The 27,906-nt window shown below is 40.3% G+C and overlaps 1 protein-coding gene across 1 annotated transcript in view; it reads right to left on the bottom strand.

Annotated features, from left to right (window-relative positions):
- Positions 1-5,513: 5,513 nt before the first annotated feature.
- The window catches only part of MYL3 (myosin light chain 3), a 35,544-nt gene continuing 13,151 nt past the window's right edge, over positions 5,514-27,906 (bottom strand). Inside the window, exons 2-7 of the mRNA XM_082753686.1 lie at positions 19,263-19,290; positions 14,027-14,176; positions 12,703-12,876; positions 10,823-10,900; positions 9,147-9,182; positions 5,514-6,377 (exon numbers count right to left, since the gene is read on the bottom strand). Coding sequence (XP_082609812.1) covers positions 9,154-9,182; positions 10,823-10,900; positions 12,703-12,876; positions 14,027-14,176; positions 19,263-19,290 — 459 coding nt within the window. The 3' untranslated portion in view covers positions 5,514-6,377; positions 9,147-9,153. The remainder of the gene's footprint in view (positions 6,378-9,146; positions 9,183-10,822; positions 10,901-12,702; positions 12,877-14,026; positions 14,177-19,262; positions 19,291-27,906) is intronic.

Raw genomic sequence — 27,906 nt, 5'->3', positions numbered from 1 at the left:
TTTCCACACATCATGCTATAGTGTTGCACAAGTGTGAGTCAGAGTGAACAATGATCCCAAGCAGCTCAGCATGATCATCCACTGATCCTCATTCAGTTCAGCAAAGGAATGATGTTCTAGGCAAGGACAAAAGAAACCAAATTTTATTTACTTTGGGGGAAAAAGGGGGGAAAAAAGTGGTGAACACATGCCATGTTTTCAAGGACCTGTCCTTTCAGATTGAGGTAATCAGAATGAAAACCATCTGATCAAATCTAGAGAAGTCTACATACCTGTGCTGTAAATTCCTTGGGGGAATTTAAGATCCAAAACTATTTCTGTGTTTTAAAAATATCTGCCTATGTGTTTCCTGTGGAGAAGACCCTACTACAATTCAAATCAGCAATGACACTTCAGAATTGGGTACACTGTGAGAAAAAATAAATGCCACTGGTAGCACAGAGACATGAGTCAGACAGAGACAATTCAAAAGATAACTGCATTGTTTTCTGCAAGCCATGAGTATTTCCATTCAAGAAATGCTTGGTTCTCAAAGACAGGTTTTGCATGGACTTACTCTGTGGATGTTAATTGTTGCCTGAAACTGTCATGTTCCAAATATCTTTGTTCCCATTATTTACCATCTCTCAGCATTAACAAATGTCAGTGGAGAAGAATTACTCATGAGTTCAGCACTTTCTGGGGAGTTTTTTTCTTCAGCTGAGTTGACTGGGATAGAGGTTTTGTTTTATTTGGCTTTTCTTCTTGCCTAAAAATTGCCTTTGGTAGGTGATATTCTAAAATACAGGCTGTCTGGTAGGAGGAAGGCATGACTGAGCATCATCAGATAATGAGTTCCTCAAAATCAAAACAATCAGCAGAAGCATCACTTTTTGTGAATTTATTCTGAATTTGGTGTGACCTCATGCAGCCAGAAGGTTTGCATGAAGTGTGAAGGGAGATGCCACATAAACAAGAGGTGCCTTCTTGAGCTGCAGCTACCAGAAAATTTTCAAGTAGTGCCTCAGTTTTTATATAGCACTGCATGCAGGCTGGAAGGGACTGAGTTTCTGCAGAAAGTTGCATGGATTTTCTTCCAGCCCAAACCTTCCTGAACAATTGCAATACTCTCACTCTGTCCAGCAGGCATGGTTTAGAGTTTGCGCTGAGTTTCTTCTCTAATACCAGCTTTACAGAAGCTACTAAAAGTTAACTTAAATTAAGCTAAATTAAATAATATTTAATTTCTGGATACCCAGCAAGAAGTTAGAATGAAAGAGAAAGGTGATTCTGTGATCCCTCACCTATAAGTCTGCCTAAACCAAGTGAATGTCAAAAGTTTTGAGGAAGTTTGAAGAAAAACAGGGAGTTTGCACTGAAACGGAACTTTGTGTTACATGATTATGGTATGTTTGATTTTATGGTATGGCTATGAGATTCTGGTATGTTTTATTTTATTTTACTTTTTTATCTGTTACTAGGCTCCCAAAAGCCTAGTACCATCAAACTAGAAACTTCATTCCAGAAATGTCAAATTACATCTTGAGATACTTTGATTCTGTGTTATCTGGATGTTTGCGTGCATGCACCTACACACCCATCAGTTCTACCTGGTGGGAGCAGAAGCCCAGCTGCAAATGCTAGTGCCATCCCAAATTAAATGACACACAGTTGCTTCAATTCAGCATAGGTCTACCTATACACATACGTACTTTTCTTTCTTCATTTCTCCTGTCTTTTATCTTTGGCATGCATCATAACTCTCCCATGGCACTTTTATTACAGGAAAGTGAAGGAATTCACAGAACAGCTAGTACAGAAACACAGGCATTTTTGGATGTATAAATGAAAACATTCATTTTGCTGTTCTGTTGGGCTTTTGACATATTTCAACAACTTTGCAAGATAAATGTGAGAAGAAGCCTAGATGGACACATAAGAAACTTTAGGGAATCCAAAGAATTTTCCATGTTAAATGAAACTGGGAAAAAATAGCTATGTTATATCACAAGGCACTTGGTGAATTCAGAGCTCACATGGTCTACGTTGTGAAGTGTAGTTGCATCTCTATGTATACACACATATATATATTTAAGATCAGCAGCATATAGTCGGATATTAATTCTACTTATAAGTTTGAATTTTCAGACCTCTTCACATCATTACCCCTCCAAGAATGTTGCTACTACAACCAAATAAATCAAATAAACCTATCACCCTAGCTTTATAGTGAGTGGTGGAGTGAGGAGGGGGTGAAGTAATATATAGGCAAAGTCTATGGAGAAACAATATTTGTAAGCAAATCAGTCAAGCTTAAAAGTTGAATAAGATAAGTCTCATCCATAATAATCACATATCAGAATACACAGAAGATATGCATATTTCTAAGGAACAGCTAGAGCCAGGAGGAATGGAAATGTTCTAGAGCATTGCAAATGACAAGACACACTCCTAATTAATCCACTGAAATTAATTCAAAAAGCCTGTTCCTGAAGTAGCTGTTTAGGATCACTTTATTCTCAGTGGAGGGAAAAAAAGGTATTTCTAAGTGGCAATAAATCTCATCATAAGAGCAAATCTATTAAAAATTCAAATGGGTCAGCTGTGAAAAACGAACCCCCAAAACAGTTCCAAGAAAAACTTCATAGTCTTTGGGCAATGGCAATATGGATGAAATTCATGCTTAAAATCAGGTGTAATTTTCACAACAGGAATGGCTGAAATAAAAATCAGGGTCAGAGAGAAAAATATTGAAAATAGAAAAATGTTTCATTTCAGAATGATACAGGTGGAACATTTTGATTTTTCACTACAAATAAGTAATTAACTAGATGAAGTTAAAAAAGAGTTTTTAGAGAGTGTCGAATATGTCAAAAACTGAGCTGAAATATATCACAAAGTAGTTTTATTTGATCCCCAAAATGAAATTGTTGATGTATTCATTTGTTTATTTGATTATGAACTTCACTGAAAAAATATATATATATTAGTATTAACTTTCTCTTTGGCTTCCTGATCAAAAACAGTCCATGCTTCATACCCCACTCTAATCCAAGCTTGGGTGGGTTTGAGGAGAGAGTAATGAAATGCCAGCCAATATCCTTGCTCCATCTGAAACCCCTTCTGCATGACTGGGTGTTGCAATGCAATTCGCTGCTGGAATGTACTATGTAATTCTGGCAAGAAGTCAATAGGCTCAAACTCCTCAAATAACCAAAGCATGGTACTAAGAAATCAGCAGAGCAGGCAGCAGCCCAGACAGCCAGTCCATTAGCAGCTTAACCACAGCAGATGTAAAGTCACCAACAAAACTCCCTAAGGAGACTCCCAAAGAGCCAGATGCTAGTGCTATAAAAAGATCTTCCAGAAACTTGGCATGTCTCCTGGCCACATTTTTTTAAAAGAAACATTCTCTAGATAGGAGGTTATTTTTTCTTAATTCAGGGTTGGGGAGTAGGGGAGAGAAGGAATGGAAGGGAAGGGGGAGATATTGCTTATTTATTCCGGTTTGCTTGTGAGTGAATCTTGTACTTGTGAAAACAAAATTCAGTGATAGCATGTCCTGGGATACAGTGGGCAGCAGGCACTGTTCCAGCCTTCTCCCACACACAGCTTTGCTTATGCACCTTGGGCTGACCTGCATATCCTTCCATGAAGAGCCCTGCCAATGCACTCAGTGAAACACGAGCTGTTATTTCACTCTGTTCTGCTTCACCAGGTTGCTGGCGTGCCCCAGGTGCTGTACTTGGGCAGTCCTCTTGCCTAGCATGCTCATGTGGTGCTCATTAACCCGAGTGGTTGTGCTTAGCCTGGTTGTTGTTGCCCCTCATTCTGCTCCATCAAAGGACTTGAATGCTCACATGCAGCACTGCCAGCCCTTGAAGCTTTCCTGGAATACCCGTGAGCATTGTGTAAGTCCCAGCTGCTGGATTCATGTGATTATATGGGTGTTTCACCTGTGATCAGCAACAACAAAGCCAGTAATAATATCTGACAATGTGTAGTCCTTATAGTACAGAAACGTCTATGCCACTAAGATAAGAATCGAATATAACACAAGCCTAGAACAGATAGACACATAACTCTATGTGTATCTGCACTTGTGTAGAGGAATGTCACCCCCATGCCCAGATGAAAAGCTCACTTGCATCTGTGGATGTGAACAGATGTCTTTTGGGGAATGTAGGGTGAAACATTGTGCAAGATTCAGGTATAATGTATCAAGGTCACTGCTTCATGGGAGTCTGAGAGGCAGGCAAGGTGTCCTAATTTTGACTGGCCCATCCCTAAACTAGGTGATGTAGGACTCTACTTAGTGGCAATAGCCCAGCTTGGAGATGAGTTTTGTAGACCATACAACAAAGGAGGGGAGGACAGAAAGGAGATGGTCAGAATGAGCTGATTCTTTTGTGTGGGCATCTGCTAGCAGAGTGTTTCCATTCTAAGCCCTGATGGTGCTCCTCAGCCTTACAAGTGCTAGAGCCCAAGGGTTCTCCAACCATCCCCTACCACTAATGTCACTACTAAACCACGTCCCTAAGCACCACATCCAACCTTTCCTTGAACACCCCCAGGAACAGTGACTCCCTGGGCAACCCATCCCAATGCCTGACTGCTCTTTCTGAGAATCAAAAACAGGAAAAAAAAAAGAAAAAGAAAACACAGGAGCCAATGATGAGAAGGGAAGTAGATGCCCACAAAGTGAGCCCCGAGGAGATGGCCCAGGGATGGTGGTGATTATCTCTGGTGTCTGTCCGCTGCACACTAAAGCACACCTGATGAGATACTGTTGTGATCTCATCAGTGGCCTGTTCAATGCATTTCTCTGTTTAGGACTGATGCTTCCAAGATAGATTCTCCAAAAACAGTCAGTCATGGTGATGTATTTTCTTGCCTCTTAGTTGCATCTTCATGTACAGTTAACACCTTTCTTTCCTTTTTATTTCCTAGGAACAGATTTCCACTTGTCAATCTCCACTAGAGTTTTGAATTCCCTTTAGCATTTTATTATTATTATCTTAATACTACATTTAATTTTCTAATTGCAGAATTGCTATCATGATTATTTATATGTACATTTTGTTACAGGTTGTGTATTATGTGTTTGATAATTTTGTGATCTCTCATACAAGTACTCTGGTCCTTTAGTAGTGTTCCAATGACTATCTTTCCTCCACTAAGTTTTCAAGATGTCTCTTTTAACAATACATCTTGCTTAAATGGAGTGTTGTTAATTTGGATTTTTTGTTATTTCCTAATGAACTGTACCAGCTTCAGTATTCTTTTATTTTTTCCCACCAAAGGACATAATGGTTGATTGTTGTTGTTGTTGTTGTTGTTGTTTTTCCTTTTCGAATGATTCTCCCCCAGAAAAATGAGCCAACTTATTCTGTTTTTTTGTTTGTTTGTTTGTTTGTTTGTTTGTTTTCATGCTTCTCAGTTTTCCTTTGCCTCTACTGAGGTTTTTCCCAAAAGCATTTTTTTCCTATTTCCCCTTTCCTCACACAGACGCAGAAACAACAATGAAACCAGGAGACAAATAATCCCATATTTTAATGCACGAAGCTACAGGACTGAGACGTATATCAGAACAATTTCCAGTTTGTATTGGGAAAGACATTTTACTCGTATCATAAGCCAGACTGTTGAAATGGGAAGATATCCTTGTGGAGAACAGAGAAGGGATCCATTTTAGCATACATTTCATACATCTTTGTTTTTTGTTGTTGTTGCTGTTGTTTTGTTTTGTTTTTCCTTTTACATCACACATATTAAAGGTGGTATTTTCCAAAGCTGAGAAACGTATGAAAAATTTTGCATTTGTTGCTGATTGATGGATATTCTATTTTTGCCACTTTTCACCAAAGGCCAAGAGTATTCCTTGCACTCATGAGATTTACACAGTTGTTCTAGTTTCTTTTCTCCCTTACTCTCTTACAGATGTTTTTTTTACAAATGCAATAAAAACAAAAAGAAAGGTCCAGTTGTTTTGGAAGGAAGAGAGGAAGGGAGAGAATGGTATAGAAGTGACAAATACATTTTTTGATTGACTTAGTGACAAAAATTTGCTCTCCCTTTTCTCCCCTCCCTCTTAAAAAAATTGCTGTTTATATTCCATAACAGAAAAAAAAAAAAAAAAAAAAAAAAAGACAATGCCCAGGTATTCAAGGTTCAGATTCCATGCTTCTGCAGTTTCCTGAGTGTATTGAATCTCCACAAAGGCCATCCTCTTCCCATGAAGAAACAAGACAAAACAAACAAAAAACATTTATCCAAATAACTTCAGGGACGGTACATTTTGTAGCTCTGTAATGGGAATCTGGGCTGAAAAATGAGAAGACATTCCAATACATCGAAATCCAAGGCCAGCATCTGGGGTTCTCAGTGCCTGTCTTGTCCTAAAATTGAAGTTATTTTTAAGCATCAGAGGAAGAAAGCGGAAACAAACACTATCATGAATCAGCCTCGGTCATCTTAACATATCTGTACTCAGCTTATAGGCAGCATGGCCTGCAGATGAGAGTCTCTGCCCTATGAAGATGCCAGCTGACCTCAGAGATCACACATGACAAAAAATCTATAGTCATTCCCAACCCTGCAGTCTTAACCTCAACATGCAAATGATGGATGAAACATGGGAAGCAGTAATATAGAAAGGTGATAGAAACGTGCCAGATGTGAGGCTAGGGTAAAGACTTAGGTTTACAAAAATAAATAAATAAATAAATAAATAAATAAACAAACAGTCCAGTTCCTGAGCCACTAGACAGTTTATCCTACTTCTATTTAGAATATCCCTACACAGAAGGGAAATATGCATTAGGCTCCATGGAAAATTTTCCTTCTTTGTACTGGCAGCTGGACTCAGCATCTATGTCTCGTGTTTGAATGAGGTGACTCACTCTGCATGCTCCATCTGACTGGATCTCCTTTAGGTCTGGAAACTGAGCCTTTCTGTAGGCATCCTAAGCTGATGGGAGCCAAGGAAGATGATGTCAGCCAGACAAATTCTGGCATATTCCAGGATTTCTCCTACAGTCACATGAGTTCAAGCCACAGAGCAAAATTCACGTCCCAACACCTTGGCACCTAGAGACTCCTGAGATATTCCAGAGTACCCTGCTTGGCCTCCAGTTGTTATTCCAGCAGACACAGATCTGTCGTGGGCTCTGAATCATATCTGTGAAGCCATGGGTATCTCAGACACTTGGAATATCTCAAACACCATGAACCTATAGGTGTGACACTAATTGAGCCACTGCGAACACAGTGTGGGCTGTCTCTCCACCTGTACTGCTCTGCTACTTGAGCTTACATGTTTAAAGTTAACTAGGGTATTTTTGCTGGTTGTATATAAGTAAAGTCAATACAGTGTAGTCACAATAACTATGCTCAGAAAATAAAGAAACAGAAAGACATAGTTCAGTTCTTATATTAGAATACAGATCTAACTTTCAACTAGTATGTGAAAAGACCTGGAAACATAAACCACTATATTATTGAACCGAGAACCATAGTCCGACTTAGTTCAAAGTCAGAGTTTTGGGATTTGTTTGTTATATGCTCTATGGCAAAGGCCATCAGCACTTCAAGGGTAAAGACTGCATTTATCTTCCTCTAAACATGCCAACAGCAACACAACAGGGAGTGGAAGGTGTCACCCCTGAAAGATGCTCATCATGGCTGATTGGCAAATCAGTGGCACATTGGTTCTCGATGAATCAGGGAGCCCTCAGCTTCCTCTCCAAACCCATCACAAGCCAAGACACTCTTTCTGGCCCCTGTTCTGCAGCTCCCAGCCTCTTGCCAACTTTAGAGCATAACACTGCTCACTTTTCTTCAGTGGCAGACACTGCCTTAGGTGATTTGGCATCATAATGGGAATACCCCATGGCAATGGATTTAGGAAAGGATTAAGGATTGAAAATATCTCTAAACAATAAGCAAGGATAATGCTAACTGTGGGAATACCCACTATGGCTGTGGGCCAGTCCAGAACTGAAAACTGGGATCTAATGCTGGAAAACTGTGTGTATGTTCAGAGAAGATAAATGTTTTTAAGAAAGAAAACTGGACCATAATAAGAAAAAGCAGTAAGCTTTTTAGACAGTTTACATTTTGGTCAATTATATCTTGGATCAAATGTCCCAAAGTCCTGGATTTGACTCTTACTTAACTCAGTTATGCCAGTGAGCATAATCAGAAGTCACCACACAGCAGACAGGTCTCAGTGGGATGGGATAATGTCAGCTCCAAAAGCAAAATAAAACCAGGCCTGGTCAAGACTGAGTAGAAAAATAAACCAAAGAAGAAGAAAAATAACCCAGAATGAATCTAGAGGAAGCCACTGCCTTTTCCACTTTATCAGACACTTTGCAGAATAGATAGAGTTGGTTAACTCTCAGGTCAGCCCTTCCCCAAGAGCTAAACCGAGGTAAACAGTGGCAAATGCCATTTCAAAACAGCTGGCACCTTTTCCAGGAATACAAAAATAAACGGTGACCAGACAATACTGGAAATGAAGTTCAGCTCATTTGCAATGGTGAGACTGAGATACCCTTAATGGCACTGTGGTTTGGAGAACACTACTGAATAAAGTCAGAAGATATGCTGGACAAAGCTCTTGTCTTTTCCTGGAAAACCAATCCATTTGCCAGGAGAGATTGGGAGCCAGATTTATGGAAGACCAATAATTATCCTCCAAGAGTAGGCTCAGAGACATAGGCATGCATTACTGCTTATCTATTTGTCTTCATATTTTTTGCCCACTCTTTCTCTAGTCAGCTCGGTTCTATCCCATTGCATTTTTAGGAAAAGTCTAGGAGCAGATCCTTGTAAGTGGACATCAAAATGCAAATCCTTTAAAGTTTCTGGTTAATCATCAGGGAATGGGCATTTTTCTTTGGAAATCAAATCCTTTTAGGATATATTATGTTGAACTTCTAAAACAAAGGTGTCCAGATTCACCAGACAATTTCATAAAGTTTACTGATTTGCTGTGCACTTGATAGGATGAAGAAGCTCTTCTATTTTTCTTGATCTACTTCCTTATAGTACATGTTGAAAATATTCACACTCCTGGATTAATCATTTACGCATTCCCCCAGCCTATCTCAGATGCCAAAACCAAAATAATAGGATATGAAAACAGTACAGAAGAGACTTACCTGGTATTCAGTTAGCCATGATATGTTTCACAAAAGCTGGAAACAAGAGAAAGAGCAGGATCATATATCAACTCCCCTTCATTAAACCCATTAAGGTCCCACATATATCAGTTAAGTCATTATTTAAATTCATTCTTCTTGCTTCCTCTGATGTAATGAAGACATCATCACTTTGTAAATAACACTCCAGATACCTTGGTGCTAAATGATTTGTAAATCCTTAAGATAATATATATTACAGTGCAGGGTAGTCAGCACTAAGTAGCCAGTGAAAAGGAACATTTGTCAACCCATAGCTTGCTTAATCCCTTAGCTCTGGCTGCAGTATGGTACTGTATTTCCAAAGTATACAACCATGAGAAATTTTGGGTCATCATCTTGCAAGGTTTCAGCACATTAATACTAGGGCAGGGGGCACTGAAAGTAGCTCTGGAGTGAACTTTCAGAACACACAATAGGTCACCTAGTTAGGTATTGTGACTATACCTCTGCAAGTGAATTCAGGCTTAGAAACAAACAAGTCATTTCAAAGCCAAATGGAATTGTTTTGTGATTGTTTGTTGTTGATGTTTGGTTGTGTGCTTTTTTTTTTTTTTTTTTTTGCTGGTGGTGGTGTTTTTTGGTGTTTTTGTTTTTTTTTTTTTTGCAAAAGGTTTTGGGTTTGGGTTTGATTTTTTTGCATTTTGAAAAAGCATTCATCATTAAAAAAGTACTCATGACTTTGAAATTCAAAAGGAAAGAGAGAAACACTTACTGCAGCATATTTTTTTCCTTCCCAATAATCTGGCTCTACAATTAATTTCTCTGAATTTGCCATAAGTTCACGGGTCATTTGGGTTGGCTAAATCTACAGATATCTACTTATTGGCTACTTATAAGAAAGGTTTCCCTTAGATCAGATCACTAGCATCTGTAAAACAAAGGAGAGCACCAAGCAAAAACATAACAGACACCATGAAGATGACAGACCAGTTGAATCACCAGACAATACAGCATTCAGTCACTAGGTAACCTTCAAAGAAGGACTCAAAAGTGTACAGTAACATGAAGATCATGTGTTCATGATCTTTACTAGAATATTGTATTGTAATGAAGAGCCTGAAGCAAGTATACTTGCAAGATGCATGAGAGAAACATGGTCCATTTACTCATGAACAAATCCTTTCATTCAGGTTTTCTACAAGCAGTGAAATAAACTGAAAGGTCTTTGGAAGGTCTTGTAGAATTCCTAGGTCAGAGGACCAATGAAGATCCTTGGATATATAAATATATATATATATATTATTTTATTTTATTTTATTTTTTGCTGAGATTTTGAAAGAAAATTTAATGATTTTCTGTAGGGAGCTCTCAACAGAGTACCTGATTTTGAGAAGACAAGGAAATATTGGGTGTAGGTATTAAAAATAGGGAAGAAAAAAAAAATAAATCAAAATAAGACCTATGCCTGCTTCCTGAAAAGGCCTTGGCTATTCAGCTATGGAAAATGCAAGTAAACTTACTACAGATACAACACATCAGGTGAACTATAGAGTCTCAATTAATCTAAAATCTGGAAAAGCATGCATACTTATTATGGGAGCAAGATTTTCCTTGGATTTAAGTCTTCACAGAAAAAATTGCAACAAAACCTTCTAGTACATGACCACTGTTCAGACCAGACTGGTTTTACCTACCTTCATAGTTGATACAACCATTGGCATCTTCCTGACCAGCCATTAGTTTATCAACTTCCTCTTCAGTCAACCTTTCACCTGGGGGGAAAGCAAAATGACTCTTGAGTACCTCTGAGCCCTTCTAAAGCATTTCTAAAGAACAGTTCAAAGAACCAGAGAATACAAAAGAGTGAGACAGAAATATGGGAGAAATTCTCTTCAGCTAATTTGTGGTGCTGACTGCTAGGAAAGCTTCTTTTGAAATTGCAAACTGAGAAAATTAGATCTGAAAACAGACAGAATAAGTATGGAAACCCACATACTCTTTCTTCTAAGAATAGGCTTTCTCTAAGTGCCAAATCCTTAAGGCTTTTGTCAGTCCTTAACCAAGTCCTCACTAAACAAATTCTCAGTAAAGTCACTCTCTAGTATGCCTATGAGTTTGAGGTTCTGTGATTCTGTGATTCAGGAATATTCCAAGATCAGTTTGGGGATCTCTGAATTGAATGAATGATCCATTTAATTTAATTTAATTATCTAAATATTAGGCACGTATTTACCCATAAGGCTTCATTCTGCTTGAACAGAGGAATCAATCCAATAGAACTCTCTATTCTGATATTAAGCACTGACAAGATCAAATGACTTCTAAAAAGGCATGGGAAACATTTTAAGGTAATATCAGCTGAAATATTAGAAATGAAAATAAAGTTCATTGGATGTGTCCTACTACTTATGTTTTGCTTTTACATCATTGATCTCTGCCACAGAGGAACAAGACCTCAGCTGATGTAAACCTCTGAAAATTCAACTGATTTGTTCAAAATCAAACAGAAAAACATGCAAATTTACAGAATACTTGGTTGTGCCTAGGATTTGAGCAATACTAAAAAATACCATTCTAAATATAATTGTCTTTCAGATTGAAATACTTCCTAAAAATGTTGGAAAATCAGATATTGCCACATTATTCTGGATTATTGGAAACAGAAGGACAACTTCAAAGTCATTTCTTTTAGTGCAGTGAAACTATCAAAACTGCCAAGAATGGTTACATTGCCTAATGTAAGCTTAGGTAGGATATCAGTCCTGACTTTTTGTTGTTATTGTTGTTGTTGCTGTAGGTGGTGGTGAGGATTTCTTGTTGTTGTCTTGTTTTTCTTTCTTTCTTTTTTTTTTTTTTTTTTTTTGGTCATCACTGAATTTGATTCCCAAAATGATTCAAAAGTATCAGTGATGAAAATGAATATAACATTACTTTTTATAGCATTATTATTACATATGTAAACAAAGAAACATGTGTCATGGAATGGAAATCCCTGAGCATAAAAGATTTGTCTTTTTGAATCAATATCCCAGGTCAAAAATGATTGCTGAAATCCTTTTATCTAAGTCAAATCTCTTTTAAAATAGGTCATCCTTTTTTAAAAATAGTGGACAAACCCTACTAGAAAAGGCTGATCTTGAGAAATGCTTACTGAATTCAGATGACAACATTTAAGTGCCTTCTAATCCAAATTTGAAACCTGTCATTAAGTTACATTAAATTTTCTGACTGTTATTCATGCTGTTTTCGTCACTATTCATGAAAAACAGAGTTTCTGAAGTCAGGATTTGAGAAGACAGTGAAATACTGATTCCTCCTTTAAAAACAGAGCTTTTGAATTTCAGAGACAATTCTGTTAAATACATGACAGTTTAAAAAGGTGCAGAAAAATGGAGACATATATTGTAAGAATAGATGGGTTTTCCATTGTTTGGATAATTTTATTTTTATTTTTGTCTTTATGTCTGAGGACAATATAATGACTGAAGTCTTGCCCAGTCATTTTGAGCAGAAAAATCGCCACAAGCTGTATGGGAAAGACCTGGGTGATGAAATTGGATAAGGTTCACCTTACCCAGAGTAGCTAAAACGTGGCGGAGTTCAGCTCCCATCACTGTTCCATTTCCCTCCTTGTCGAACACACGCAGACCTTCCACAAAGTCCTCATAGGTGCCCGTGTCTTTTGTCTTGGCAATATGCTGGAGCATGGGCAGGAAGGTTTCAAAGTCAATCATCTTGGAGTTCATGTCTAGAAAGACACAGATGGAAATTAAAGTTTTGGAGGATTCTGGGAGAGCTGGGGCATACACCATGGGCAGGTAACAGGAGTAGGAGAATCATGGCAATAAATTCTGGCTAAATTTTCTGGCTAAAAGTGAGAGAAGCACATAGGAATATTATAAGTACAGATGGAGTAACGGATAGTCAGAGATGGAAAAAGAGTTCCGGCAAGGACAAAAATATGTTTTTAACAGACCAATAAATGGATATCTCCTAGTATCTGACATATGTAAATGGCAAGGACAGAAAGTGGAGTTAGAATTTTAAAGCTTTTAATGCAACATAAAAATATGAACCTAAGCAAAAGACAATAAAAGAGGAGGCCAATCCTGATATGAAATCATCTTTGCTTTACATCTCTGTAAAACAGAGGTGTTTAAAACCATACTGGGACAGGAACTTCAGAGTGAATAGAGGATGGCAGGACTGGGTCTGTGAGTCCTGTTTTCCTGATTCTTTGCCTTTCAAGAGCATCACTGGATGTTATAGTCCCTTTTGACTGCTTGTCCCACCCGCCACTGTGCCATTTCCATATCCTGATACATGCCAGTTGTTGAATATGGGCCTAATTGTCAGTTCCCACTAACCTCAGCAAAAAGAAGAGATGGAGAAGTCATCTAGAATATGCCTGAATGTGGATATGGTCCAGGAGAGATTTCCTTTGCTCTGAACACATATCCTGTGCATGGTGAATGTTGAAGAGAGATATAATCGCAGTCATTACAGTGCATCTAACATATACTTTGCTAGAACAAACTGTGTCCTTACTTTCAATCTATCCTTTTGTTTCTTTAGATGTCTTCAAAGTATCTGAGTTTTTAGTAAAAACAAGTGAATGTCTGTCAGCAAAGCAATTTCAAAAGGTGAAAATATGTAATTGTAAAATGTATTAACACACATTGGCCATCAAATGAATTCAGTCTCCTACAATGAGACAATTATATTGACAGACAGATCTATTTTTTCCTTCACTACTTTTCTGCTACAGATTTTTAGAAGCTGTTCCATACCCTTCAGTGTTTCACATTTAATCTTTCCATTAAAAAAAGAAGACCTCATCAGCTTCATTATTAATTCTTGGAAAGATCTTTTTCAAAATGAAGACAGAGGACACCAACCTTCTGGTTTGGGTCTGCCAAGCACTTTCATGACCTCAGCCTGGGTTGGATTCTGCCCCAAAGCTCTCAAGACATCTCCGCACTGTGCGTATGTGATTTTCATCTCAGATTTGGGAGTCCGGTCAAAGAGTGAGAAGGCTTCCTTAAATTCTGAAAGACAAAAAGATAGAAAGAAATGCATGCCATGTTCTGTCAGATTAAGTCAAAGCAAGCCTAGACCTTCCCCCTAATTAACTCAGTGTAACCCCTTTATTTTGCAATTTGGGAACAAGTTTGATGAGCTTTGCTGTCACTGTTATCAGCAATGTTTGTGTTCCTCCTCCCCTGCATTTTCCGGTTCAACCAGAGAATGGAATCAGAGAGGTCAAATGCTTTTCTCATGGTATTTCCGTCCTAGTGAACATCAGAAAGTGCAGAAAACCTCACAGAGATGGTTGGCCTTGAGATCTTTCCAGTTCAGCAGGAGCAGTGAGGATGGCACAGAATTCAGTAGCAGTTCTGCTCTTGAGCTAACTGGATATTGTATTCAGCATTACACACTTGGAGAGTACTGACAGCCCACAGATGAAGGAGCACCTACATTAGCAGGTAACATGATATGCCATGATCAATTAGTGGAATAATCACACAACGGTATGTTGTTGGTGGGGGAAGGTGAATGTATATTGAAAACTTGTAATTGGTCGCTTATGTTTAATAATGCCAAGGAACAGATCTCAAAGAATCCTCTGATTTTTCTTTCTCCCAGCACCAGATCCAATTGTGTCTGGAAAATTCGGGTTTGGTTGTCAGCTACTGAGCCCAGGCCAGATCTCATATGTGGAAATGCAATCTTTCTCTCCAGTGCTTTCACACTTGCCTGCTTCCCGTTTTGTGCCCAAGCAGAGCCCTTCCCTTGAAAGACAGCCAGATCTCCTCTGCTACATCTTTGTGGGCATATCCTCGTCTCTTCTACCCAAAGACTGAGTCCTTTACCCCTGCAAGCAGAAATACCCTGACAAGAGCAGTGGCATGGGAGAGGATCCCTGTTCTTCCACTAATTAATGGGGCAGGCAGGGTGCCAGGGTAGACCCTCAGACACTCGAGTTGCCCAGGTCTGCCTCTCCCTTCTGGAGCTGCAGACACGTTGCAGACAGGAGCAGCTCAGGGTGCAAGCTGCTGTCCTTTACCAAACACACTGCATGGTGCGTGGTCTATGAGTGATCACAAATATCCCTTTGGATTTAAGCTGGGAATCCCTGAATCTGCACCTTGTCCTGCTGTTACTCTTCTGAATTTTTCCTCCCACTCTCTGAACACAAGGCTATCTTTCTTTCCTAGATCTTGACTAATTCATTTATTCAGCCACTTATTCTGCACACTGGATTTTCTCCATCTTTCTCTTCTCAATTCCTTATCCTCTTGATTATTCCCTTCTCCCTGTTCTTTCTTTATCTTCTTATTTCCCTTTCTCCTCCTTTCTTCCAATGCTGCTGTTTTTCCTCCCTCCCTCCTTCCTCCCTTCTTTTTCATTTTTATCATTCCATTCATATCCTATTCATTTCCTTCCTCATCCAATACTTTCAAGGAGGTATCCAATCTTCTCATTTCAGATTAATCAACACTCCCCTTGTTTTCTTTGCATTCTGCTCTCTGCTTTCCCTTGTTTTCTCTCCCTGCCCCTCTCTCAGAGGATCTTGGCCTCCCCTGTCCCCAGCTGGAGCCCAGGTCCCACCAGCAGCCCTCACTCCAGCAGAGGGCAATAGTGGATTTTCATGGGCTCCTTGCTGACAGGAGAAGGGGGACAGAGCCCACTCTGAGCAATCTCATTTCCTTGGGGGTCTCAGCAGCCAAGGTGGATGGGAAACACAGTAGTTACTCATCTGCCTGCCACCTACCTAATCCAGGATCCCAGCTGCCTGAGCACCCTTTGCTCCACCTCCCAAAGGCTCACAGTTCCTCACAGTCACTGACAGCTCACGTCTCTCTCTCAATTTAAATTCAGACGTAATCATCTCTGACCAGAGCATTGGCCTGTGGGCTTGGAAACTCCATTTTGTCAACATGCAGAAGCCTTTCTGCTTTTATTTTTTTATTTGCTTTTGCATTTGCTGGCTTAATGCAAGTTTCCATCAAAGCAATGAAACCAGCACAGCTATGGTCTCCTTTGTCCTCTCTCTAGCCATTAAACCACTGGCAGGAGCAGTTTATATTTTCATATGCCTAATTACTACCTATCTTCTCAGTTGAATAGCTCATATTCTTCTCTTTTCAGAAGAGGCCAGGAATTCAGTTTAATAAATATACATTGCCAGAACCACTGAACCTCACTGGCAGGGTAGGCAGGAGGAAATGTAAGGATGGATATGTAACACGTGGCTTCACCCAAAGACCATCCTTCCTCCTCTGATGGTAACATCTGGGGGGTTACCCTAGCACTGACTCCTTGCAGCGAAATAAGTCTGGCACAGCAGCATCTTTTCCTTAGCAAAAGAAACAGGTTCACAGTATCCTAGAGGGTACAGATTGGAAAGGCCTTAAAAAAGTGTGTTATCTCTTTGTTCTCCACCATGGAATCAGCAATATCTAATATATAGTGTGGATTTCATATTGAGCTAATTTCAACTGACTAACGGGTAAGTATCTAGTCCTAGTGAGACAGCTAGATCCCCATCTGGTAAACAGAGAGATAATGTTATTATACAGTAGAGGGTTAAAAAGAAAAAGAAATTATTATTATTATTATTGTTGTTGTTATTATTATTATTATTATTATTATCATTATCATTATCATTATCATTATCATTATCATTATCATTATCATTATTATCATCATTATCATCATTATTATCATTATTATCATTATTAATAAACACCATAAAGGTATGATAGGTGACTTTGACCTGATGACTTTCTCCAAAAAGTTTGACAGACCTAAAAGTGCAATACAGATCTGAAAATGAACTCAGTACAAAAATATTGCAAGTGAAATGTAGAAGAAAGGGAGAGATAGAGATATTGTAAGTCTGAGAAAGGAGAGAATGGGGAGGAGAAAACAAATTGAAAAGGCAATAATCTAGAGCTCCCATGAGTCCCACTTCTCAAGTCTGGCCAGCAGCCAGTATAACAGCTATATATTATGGCAAGTGGTGTTTGTTTCCTGACCTGTGTTTTTAACACAAAATAAAACAGTCTCAAGAACTGGGATGATGATTGCCCACTTCGTAAAACTGGTAGCTCACTTCCTGACAAGGTTTTCAAAGGTGCACACCAGCATAGAGGACAGTGCATGCTAGGGACAACCTGGGAGCAGCTGTGGGCCATGCCACAGATATAATGCCACACCTGAAGCATCTGAACTCTATCTAGGAGTGAGTATCTGTCTATCTTCAAGCAATCTTTGTGTCTCCTCCTCCTGTATGAACCCAAGAACTTTCTAAAGGTCAAGCTAAGGAGAGGAGAGAAAAAAAAAAAAAAAAAGAAAAAAAAAGGAAAAAAAAAAAAAAAGAAAAAAAAAAAGAACCAGAAGAGACAGAGAGGAAAGGCATTGAGGAACTGACAGATAAGTAGTGCTTTTCAGCTCATTCCCCAGGTGACATTCAGACCGTTAAGCACTCTTTCCAGTGATTCACGGCAGAACTGATGAAACATCTGTGGGGTTAACTGTAGGTGTGTTTAGTGTCATTCCCTGGTGCTAGTACACAATATAACTTTCTGTTATCCTGCTGTGGCTGACATGCAGGTCTCCCCGCATTTTTCACACGGATGATGTTATCTGCTTCCTGCCTCATGGCTTTCCCTTTGATGCTACAAGGATATCCTATTTCACAAATCCCAGATTCCCAGCTTTGCTCAGTGTGTACAGATACATCACACGGCAGCAGAGGCTGCTCTAAAGAAAGCAAATGCACATTTCTGTTTCTAGAGATATTCTACATCTGCTCCAGACTTTCTACCTTCTATGGCAGCCCTGGAATTGTTCCAGATTTGCCTTTTCCAAGCCATTTCAATGAGCTGATAGCTGATTGCTTTTTTTTTTTTTTTCCCCAGAATTGTCCTATTATTTTCAGAGTTTCTGATTGAGCCTCTAGAGCTTATTCTCCTCAGGGGAGGAGAAATAAAGTATAGACACTAGGAGGGTCCTATCCAATCCCCAAGGCATTGTCTGATCAGCAATCCAGCTGTTCTGTGATGCTGGAATAGCTCAAAGGTCCGTGGCTCAGAACTAGGCCTCTCCTGTCATTCTCCCATGATTTTGGGACTGGAAAAGGGGAAGTTTCCTCAAAACTAGTAGTTGCCTTCAATCATGAGTTATTTTTGACCTGTTGTTAGAAGATCAGAACTAAAGTCATGAAGTGGGGATTGAAAATCCCAAGGTAATATTGGAAGTTTGTAGCAAAGCCTCAGTCTCTGAGGCATTAAGACATTTGGTTCCAGTTCAAAAAATCCTTCCTTCTATATCTCCTTTCTCTGAATCAACCTGACTGGATGGTCTGTGATTTTTTTTTTCATTTGTTCTCATTAATTCATTTTCTGATACCATCTTTCATAGGCTCTACCAAGCTCTTCCAAGGGTTTAGAGACCAAAGCAAAACTCTGCCAGATGTTTGACTCCATCTATCAATTATCCTTTAAGTAACAAGCGGATTGGTAGTTGAGGGAAAAGAGGACAGCTGCAGCAAATAGTGTTCCCAGGACTTCATGCATGAGGTTTCAGTATCATTTTCTTGGGCTGGGGCAAAGGGTTCAGAAACTAATGCTGATGTTTTCCTTTGAAAGAAAAACCATCATCACTGTCATTATTTGATGGTTTCTGGAGAGCTGTCACAAAACTGTAACAAATTAAATTCTGATTGAATACAGGGAAAAGTTCTCAAAAGCATGGTCAGGAGACTTTCTCTTGAAAGTACTTATATTTTATTGGTGGGTTTTCTTAACTAAAAAGCATATCTTTGGACTGAGGTTTGGAGGGGTGAATTGTTTATTTCATTTTTGAGTTTGCCTCCTTGGCAGAGGAGCTGATGTTTCCTTTAGTGAAATAAGTGCCTAATTTGCACGGAGCATGACTTTCCTCCTTTTCCTTTGACCAACATAACAGAGGATTTGGAGGAGGGACAGGATAGGGACAGAACCATGAGTTAAAGCACAGCTATCTCAAGGGAGCTCCAATACCCACACCCATGTACTTCCCAGTGCACTTCAGCACCTCCCAATGATGGCATTTACTCTGCATAGAAGAGAAACAAATCTTCCTCACCTTCAATCTGATCAGGGGTGAATTCAACCTGAAAGAGACAGATGAAACAAGCAGATGAAACAAGCAGATGAAAACAGAAAAATGAAGCAAATAAGGAGAGCCCTTGCTTAATATCCCTGTACGGATGCTTGAAATGACGGAGGCATAAATCCAATAAAATAATTTTATAGAACCTGTAGATATCTCTTCTTTCCTCTTCTATTTTTCCTTACCAATCAGCCCCACCTTTAGCACAAAACAGCTGCAGATACCCTTTTTCCATTCTTTTCCTTCTCCTGTGTTTCTTCTGTAACCTCTTTCCCCTATCCTTACTTACTCCCCTACCACTGATGTCCTCTCCAGAGTCCATTGCTATAACCAGTCTGCTGCTGACAGATGTGACAAGGCACAGTTTACCACATATAATTACAATAAATTGCATAAGATGGCTGGAAAGAAAAAATAAAACCCAGACATTAACACCCTAAAGGGAAGGATGGTGCCCTTGGATGCACCCCTTCTGATCAATTCCTTGCTTGTGGATGTGGTCTTAACTTTTTAATATAATATTTACATTATATATTTATATTTTTATATTATATATTATATATTTTTATATATTTATATAACTTGTGCAGTTTTTACCTCCTTCCAAATAACTTTGTCAGAGAAACAGGGAGATTGATGCTCTAAAAGAAAAGCTCCACTCCCCCCAGTAAATATTTTTTTCTGCCTACAGGGAGTCAGCTACACCTGTCTCTTGTGGAATATCAACATAATTGGCATCTATGTTGATGGGGATATTCCTGTAAAGCAAGAAGACTGACAGAATGACTTTATGGTAAATACATAGATGAAGAGAAACTGTATTTTGATATGCACAAATTTGCATGGAAATATACACATATAAATATATTGGGGATCTACTTTTCTTTTTGGAGCTGTCCACCTCTCATTGTTTAATACCATATTTTATTCTTTGCCAGCAAAGCAGCCAGCATCGGAGTATAAATTTCATTCTTCACTCAGAGTGAAAACAACGTGACACAACCCTTCATCATCTAGTTGGGATTTCTCACTATAAAGGGTGGAACTGCTGTAGCTCTCTATCCCTGCTGCCAGGACATCCATGACATGGCATGGCAACACCAATTCTAAATCAGGATATTCTATGATTCTATTATTCTGTTATTTCTTTCTTCCACTAGGCTCTCTGTGGACAGCTCCCAGGTGGTTTTCTGTCTCCAGATACCCTGAGCCGCACAAGGAGCTCTAGCAATTATAGGATAGGACAAAATGAGTATCTACCGGGCAGCTGCAGACAGCCCCAAACTCACTCTACCCATACATAACATTACCCAGTGAGTAACTCTGTGCTGATGGGGATCTCCTTCCAGGCAGCTCTGCTTTTTTTGTCATGATTGGTGGCTGAGAAGGTCCCTGACCCTCTTGCACGGTATCCTGCATCAGCTGCTGGAGTAGCTGGAGATGGCCACTATTGAAGACAGACAGGGTCTTTGGTGCAGAGAGATTTACTGATTTCATCTGTCTTGGTATAAAATGGCAGAAGACAATTACTTAGGTAACTCATTTAAGCACTGAAACAGTTCTAATCCCTGGACCTATGCATATTCCCTCCCAGCCCTGCCTATCTCTCCATGCCATAGTGTTTCTGAGCATATTCTGGTTCAGGAGAAGAAAAACAAGAAAACATCTGGTGGTCTTGGAAGAAAAGACTCATGACTAATCCTGCAATTGTTGAAAACCAGACCACTGCTTTTGTGCCTGCCCCGTTCTGTCCTTATCTGAACTAGCTCATTCAGGGGATTATCACTTTGTTTGCAATTCTCAGTCACAATTTACCTTGAACAAAATCCAATTAATAACATAGTTGCCTAAGAAGCAGCCAGGAGGCTGTCTGGAAGGAAGCATTTAGGAAACACTAGTAAGGAGTCCCCAAAAGAACAGTGATGCTCTTTCTTTTTCTAACACACACATGGATCCACACAATTATTTTTTTTTTCATGAAGATTATAATCACCTATCCCAAGTCTACACACCTCATTTTAATTATAAGTAAATGCCCATTTGGAAACACATTTATACATGTGCATTGTCAGCAGATGGCCTTGCAATCAGTGTGTCTAATTATATAAATCTTTGAGAATTTGACTGAATCTAATTGCATATTGAGTTTATTTAGGCATCAATAGCCCTTGTGGGTAAAACAAGGCCAGAGCTGTTGGCAATTCATATTTAAATCACTGTGATGGATTGTTTCTGGGGAAGAATTCATCTCAGCTGCACTTAGATGTAGTCAGAGAGAAGTATCAGCCATCTCAAGTTCCATTTATACCAGCAGAGAGTAATGGAGACTTCAAGGGGGTTATCAGACTTGCTTTAGGTGTGTGTTTGGGGAGGAGATGGATCATGCCCTCATTTTCTCTGAGCGGATCAATCAGTTCTACAACAAGGACAAAAAGAGCACAGAGGGAGATGTCCTTTCCTGATCTGGTGAATCCCACCCAGAAAGCATGAGCTGGCCCTTTGGCAGGCTGCAAGCTAAGAGAAACTGCCAGAGTGGAAAAATAAATAAATAAATAAAATAAATGCCTGCAAATTCGCATGGCTGGATCAAAGGGAAGGGTTGAGCTGAAAGGCTGAGCATGCCTCACCTCTAATCACAGCCCCTAGCAAAACACCACTCAGAGCTGGAGGACCATGCGTGACAGCTGACAGGGCAGTGGCAAAGAGTTTGACCAGACCTACCACCCAGGCATGGCTTCCTCTCAAGAAAGCTGCAGAGATGTGTGGGTGGTGGCTGCTGCTATTTTCTCCTCTCTCAGCACATACCACCATGGAGTTGAAGGGAAAGGCAAGTCTTCATTTAGCTGGCCACAAGGTATCATTGAGAATGGATGGAATGAACTCAGGCTATATTTAGATTGAAGATGGTTTGGTTTTCCCTCTCCTCTCCCTCAGAATGGAGTGGAGCACACAAGACCAAAGCCATCTCCATGCAGTAACAGCAAAGGCTCTTATGTATGCAAGACCACTGCCCAAAGACCCCAGACAAGAGACATCCAGAAGACAGGCTGTAAAAATGGGGTCAGATTTAGATAATCAGTGGACAAAGGACCCCCAGTGCGTTGCAGCCACAGACAGTGGCCCCATATCCCTGCTCAGAGGCAGTTCTGCTTCTGCTGGTCTATTGCAGCAGGCATGCTATCTGGTGAAAGACCCCACCAATAGCTCTGATGCCCAGACCCACCCATCTCCCCAGGCATGTACCCAGCTTCACAGCAGCTCAGACAACAGCATATCCCTCTTCACCCAAAGCTGGAGGCTGCAAAAGACTAAGTGTGACTTCGCTTTCCCAGATAGGCTTCATATTTTCCAGTTCATTGGAGGAAAACTAGGATGACCGCCCTTGGGGGCTTGATTGTTTGTTTGTTTGCTTGCTTTTAAAATGCTGACACTACAGAAGAGTTAAGTTTCCTCTGTTTTTTTTTTTGTTTTTTTTTTCTGTTGGCCACTGTGGTTTTAGGGCAAAGACATTCTAAATGAATGCCAAGCACCCACACCATCAGCGGCAGAGCTGCTGACTGCTGGCCTCTTTCCTCTTGTCCCCTGCCCTGATCTGGGGACTGTGTTTCATGTTCCATGCAGACACCAGGCAGCTGAATTAAATCCTTTTCATACCAATTGTTATGCCAGCTTCCCTGATGTTTTACCAATCTTGGCTTCATTACCTGGTCACCAGTGGCATCAGTTATGGCCTTAATGCTCCTGTCCCCTTTGCTTAAACAATGACATTAAGCTGTTTTTGTCCCAGAGAGACCAAGAAGGATAAGTGCACCCCTTGGCGCCACGAACGTCATTCACAGCTTCTTATCTCGGGGACTTTTTTTATAAACCCACAGTATCTCAATCAAACACATAACTCTGTGCATGACAAGCCAGTAATAGCAAAGTTTGAAAGAAGTCCTATTAATAAAACCATTGCTAACCAACATCCGAGAGGTTATCTGGGGAGAGGTATTTAGACAATGCAAGAAAAGAGCCCCTCCAGAAAAATAAAGCAATGTTCTTCTTGTTTCATGGCACTCTGAGGAATCCCAATACAAACAGAAAGGTTTGTACTTAGCTGTGGCAGAGCTACTTTTGGATAAGGAAAAGTGTTCTTTTTTTTTTTTTTTTTTTTTTTGATTTATTTATTTTTATTATTATTATTGTGCTTTTGGGAGGCCGATTTAGGAAGCAGAAATGCAGCAGATGGAAAGAGGCCCAGAAGACCATCAAGATCAGTATCATTGTGTTGAGATTGCATTTGTATTTCATAAGCATGTGGGTTTTTTTCCACTAAGACCTTTTAAACCTATTAATACACATCATCTCCATTGTACTCTCTCCCGTCACTTATGCATAGAGCAATTACAACGTACATAAACTCCTCCACTGTCCATGGACAAACCTTGACACATGGTCAAGTCTCATTCCTTTGCTTTTTTTTTCTAGCCACTCCTGATTTCTCATCATCTCTGGCTTCTGAAACTCTTTTGGTACGTCTACATTTAGTTCACGGGCTTCCCAAGGACTTTTTTGTTTGTTTCTTTTCTGCTTATGTTCTGGTGGGTAAGAATGCATCACACAGCATAGACACTTGATCAGGACATGAGCTGTGACCCTGGGCAGTACCAGATCCACTTGGCCTCCATGGGGGAGGGTTAACATTGAAAGTTTTGCAGGATAGAAGCCCAGACATAAAATTCTACCCACACTCTCTGCAGTTCTGTGGTTGGTCCCCAATGCTTTCAGAAGAGAAATAGCTTCAGGTTGACCTGAAATTACAATTGTTGTTTTTTGTTTGTTTGTTTGTTTTTGTTTTGTTTTTGAATGTCAGAAAATATATTTTTTGGAGTTCAAGAGCTGAACAGTTGACCTTTTATAATATCTAGCTACACTGATAATGAAAATGAAGTTAGGATAGAAATTAACCTTTATCTGTAGCTGCATAGGTAAAGATTTTCAATCAAAAAAAGTATATTATTTACTTCAAGATCAGGAAAAATGAGTGAAAGTCTTAATCAAGGTCATGCAGAGGATGATGCCACATAAGGAAGTGCAAAACCACATTTGTCTCCAGCACACACTTTTATCTGACAGAATATGGTTACCTCGAATCTTTCTTTTATCTGGGTTTCCTAAGAGCTGAAAAAATAGAGCGTTATACCACAACTTTTGCTACTATATCTTCAGCAGACTTTATGGCTTCAAGGTCCCTATTTCAGCCTGAAATAAATCTGGATGAGGTCTGCCATGGTTTTTTATTACCTCTGGAAGTGTATATAGAGGCCTTGTGTGAGGAGCAGTGTCTGGTTTGGGATTAGGAAACACTGGTTTGGGTCTCGGAGTCACTCCATGAGATGTTCAGAGCTGTTACAGAGTTGGAGAAGGGAAGCTGAGGTAAGTGCGTGACACTAAAAGTGATGTGAGGCTGAAGGATTACGGAGAGACAAGAGATCAGCAGTGCAGCCATGCTGAGAGGTCGATTTGGGGAACCCATGTGGCTCCTCCATGAGGAAGGAATTACAACACAACCCTGAACTTCTATAGCTCACACTAAATCTACTCTGCCAAAGTGTGGTGCTCTGAATCCCTGCTGAGTGAGGAACCACAGCCTGAGATGTCTGCAGAGCACGGGTTCAGCTTTGTCCCATGCAGTGACTCAGAGCAGCCTTCCCTTTGGTGCTGATACCCTGTGTCCTCTGCCTGAGCCAGAGCTCTGGGTGACAGTCCCCTCTCAGGACATCATATCCTCCTCATTTCTTTGTTTCCTGTAAATACCTTTTTGGGTTTAATGAACAGGGCACTTTCCAGCCACCGTTCTCTTCCAAATCTGGCAGCAGCCTATAAACTGATAGTTCCTTTTTTTTTCTTTTTTTTTTTTTTGGATGGGGAATGCGTTGCCACAGTTTTCCAGAGCACAAGGGGAAATTCCAGAGCCTCAACAAGAGAATGACACAGATGCTCTGGAGAACAGAGACAGCTTCTGGCAACCGGCAACACCAGAAATATAAAACATTTTGTAGACTGACTGTTCTCCCTGTAGCTCCACGGTTTTGGATTCTCCAGCCATTTACTGACAGCTGGCCTCCCGCCTTCTCTGCAGCCCCCCCTTCACCAGCCTCACCAGCAGATGTTTGTTCAGATGTTCTCAACTGTATAAGAAATTATAAAAGCTAAAAAATACCCTCTGTTAAATCCTGGAGGGGAGCTTGGGGTGTAAGAGAGGTCAGACTTTGCCTGCACTGTCTGCTTGCAGTAGACAGTAGCTCTTGGGTTGGGTCTCTAATGGGGAAGAGAAAAGTCCCAAGGATGCAGCTTGTGGACATCATTACAACAATTCCTGGGGGCTTCAGACCCTCAAACCTCCTTGGCAATGAGGAAATAGGCCCATCTCCCAACCCAACAGGCATGGAGACAGGTAGATTCCTCCATTCCACACTTAATTCTGGGTCAGCACTGCATTTGTACCCCTTACAGTAAAAGCACCTTAAGATGGAAGGTCTCAGAGAGGGCAAGTAAAAGCAGTCAACAGACAATTTATTTGGTGGATACGATAGGTTGCAAAAATGTCCAGGAAGAGTCAAAAACTTCTGTATTTAGTTTGGTAAACAGCTTAAGTAAGAAAAAAAAAAAAAAAAAAAAGAGAGAGAGAAAAAAAAAAAAAAAAAGGAAGCATTATTATTATTATTATTATTACTCTTATTAATTTAAGATAAAAGCCTTTTTCCTTGGCTTTCATTCCCAAATCAAATGTTTTTCTCTTGTAAATACTGGCAGGTTTTTCTTTTCCTTTTCTTTTTTTAATTCAAGCATTTTTACATTGAAGTGGCATATTTCATGTAAAACTGAATCCCAGTCCCCCTCACTAGATTACTCCAGGCCCTACCAAAACAATTCTTTTCAGGCTGAACAAACTCATTGCGAGTTGCCAAATGAGAATTTTTGTGGGTTTTTCTTGTGTCACTGAAATCTCCTCCTGAAAATCCAAGCTGTTTTCTTCTAATATTTTAATTCCCCCACCAAGCCTGCAAACAAGCACCCTTTGCTGAACCAGTTTTCCTCTCAGATGACACGGTTGTGTAAGCCCTCGGCATTGCTGATTGACACACCAGTCATGCTTGTAGTGGATGAGGCCACGGGAGGCGTTCTGCTGGCCTAAATGAAAGGATCTTGATGGGTTTAGGACAAGAAGTAGCAGAAAGGCGCCTTCAAGGCAAAGTCTCCTGGAAGCCCAGGAGTCGGGCTTGGAGGTGGAAGCTGAAACCCTTCCTCTTCAGACATAAATAGCCTTGGCAAAGTACCTCCACCAGCAGCACCGGCCACCACAACCATCTACCATGTTTTTCATCCTCCAAGGTCTTGTCTGGCAGGCTTTGGCAGCCCAGTGGCACATGCAGAAAAGCCTTGGTGTCTTGGGTAGCAAATATTGAGGTTTCCCTTGACATAGCCTGACACCACCATACCACGCTCGTACTAATGCTCCAGCTCATACAGCAATACGTTGCAAACAATGCTCAGCCCCAGAGCTCATTGCTTGAGCTCTCCAGGTGTCATTTTTTCCCCTGTTATTGGCACTGCAGCCGTCACCACCCCAAGCCATCCCAGGGATGGGATGCCACCAGCCTCCAGCTCCCAGCAAATGCAGTCCATCCCCATATACTTGCAGCTCCTGCAAAGTCAAACGGCAGCTGGACCCTTTTAAAACATCACACTCCTTGCCCTGAAACTGTCCTGAAAAAAATAGGATTAAGCCACCTCTGCCAGACACTCATTGCGATAACACACTGGCAGTGGGGAGAGTTCAGCTTTTGTTTCTCGAAGCTGGCAGGCGCAGCATGCATACTGCTCCCAAAATAATCACACTGTAACTCAGCCCCAGTTTCAAATGGGCCCAAAGTTCCCCGTAGCAAATCCATGAGTGCAAACTAATCTGTCAGTGGGATCCACTTGGTTTCATGCTGGGGGTGGAGGGAGTTGTTTTTCTCTCGCTCTTTTTTTTTTTTTTTCTTTAAATTATTTTCTGAAACAGGACATTATTCATTGTGAGATGAAAAAAATATAAATCATAGCATGCTCTGATCTCGCGGTGCAACCGCAGCCGTACTGGATGTTCCTGCCCGACCCCAGCATCGCCAGGGAGCTCCAGTCTGAAAAGCTGAGCCCCAGCTGGGGGCTGGTCAAGAGGATGGAAATTTTGAAGCCTGACCTTCCATCGAAATTTGAAATTCTGATTGAAAAAAGGAAGAGGGAGAAACCCTTCCCTTCTCCCTCTCATCACCACGAGTTGTTTTCTTTTCAATTCACTGCAGTCTGCTGGGGTCCTTTGCTTGATTTAGAGGTTTATTAACTTACACAGAAAGAAGCCAAGTCTGAAATTTCCTACAACCACAGTTGGAGCTGATGTTTCAAAAGTTTTGTTTTGTTTTTTTTTTTTTTTTTTTTAGTCCACTTGCAGCAGTGTCAAGGTCCAAGATCTGATTGCATTAACAAGTGCTCTGACCCATGGCTGTTTTCTTGGGGCTTTGCAGCAGAGTTTCACTCAAGACCCATGAGACCTGTGAAGGTTCCCCAGCCTCAGACCCAGATGCCCTTTGGG

This window comes from Aythya marila (assembly GCF_965140915.1).
Source record: "Aythya marila genome assembly, chromosome: 2".
NCBI lineage: Eukaryota > Metazoa > Chordata > Aves > Anseriformes > Anatidae > Aythya > Aythya marila.
This window is presented reverse-complemented; position numbering and strand designations above follow the sequence as displayed.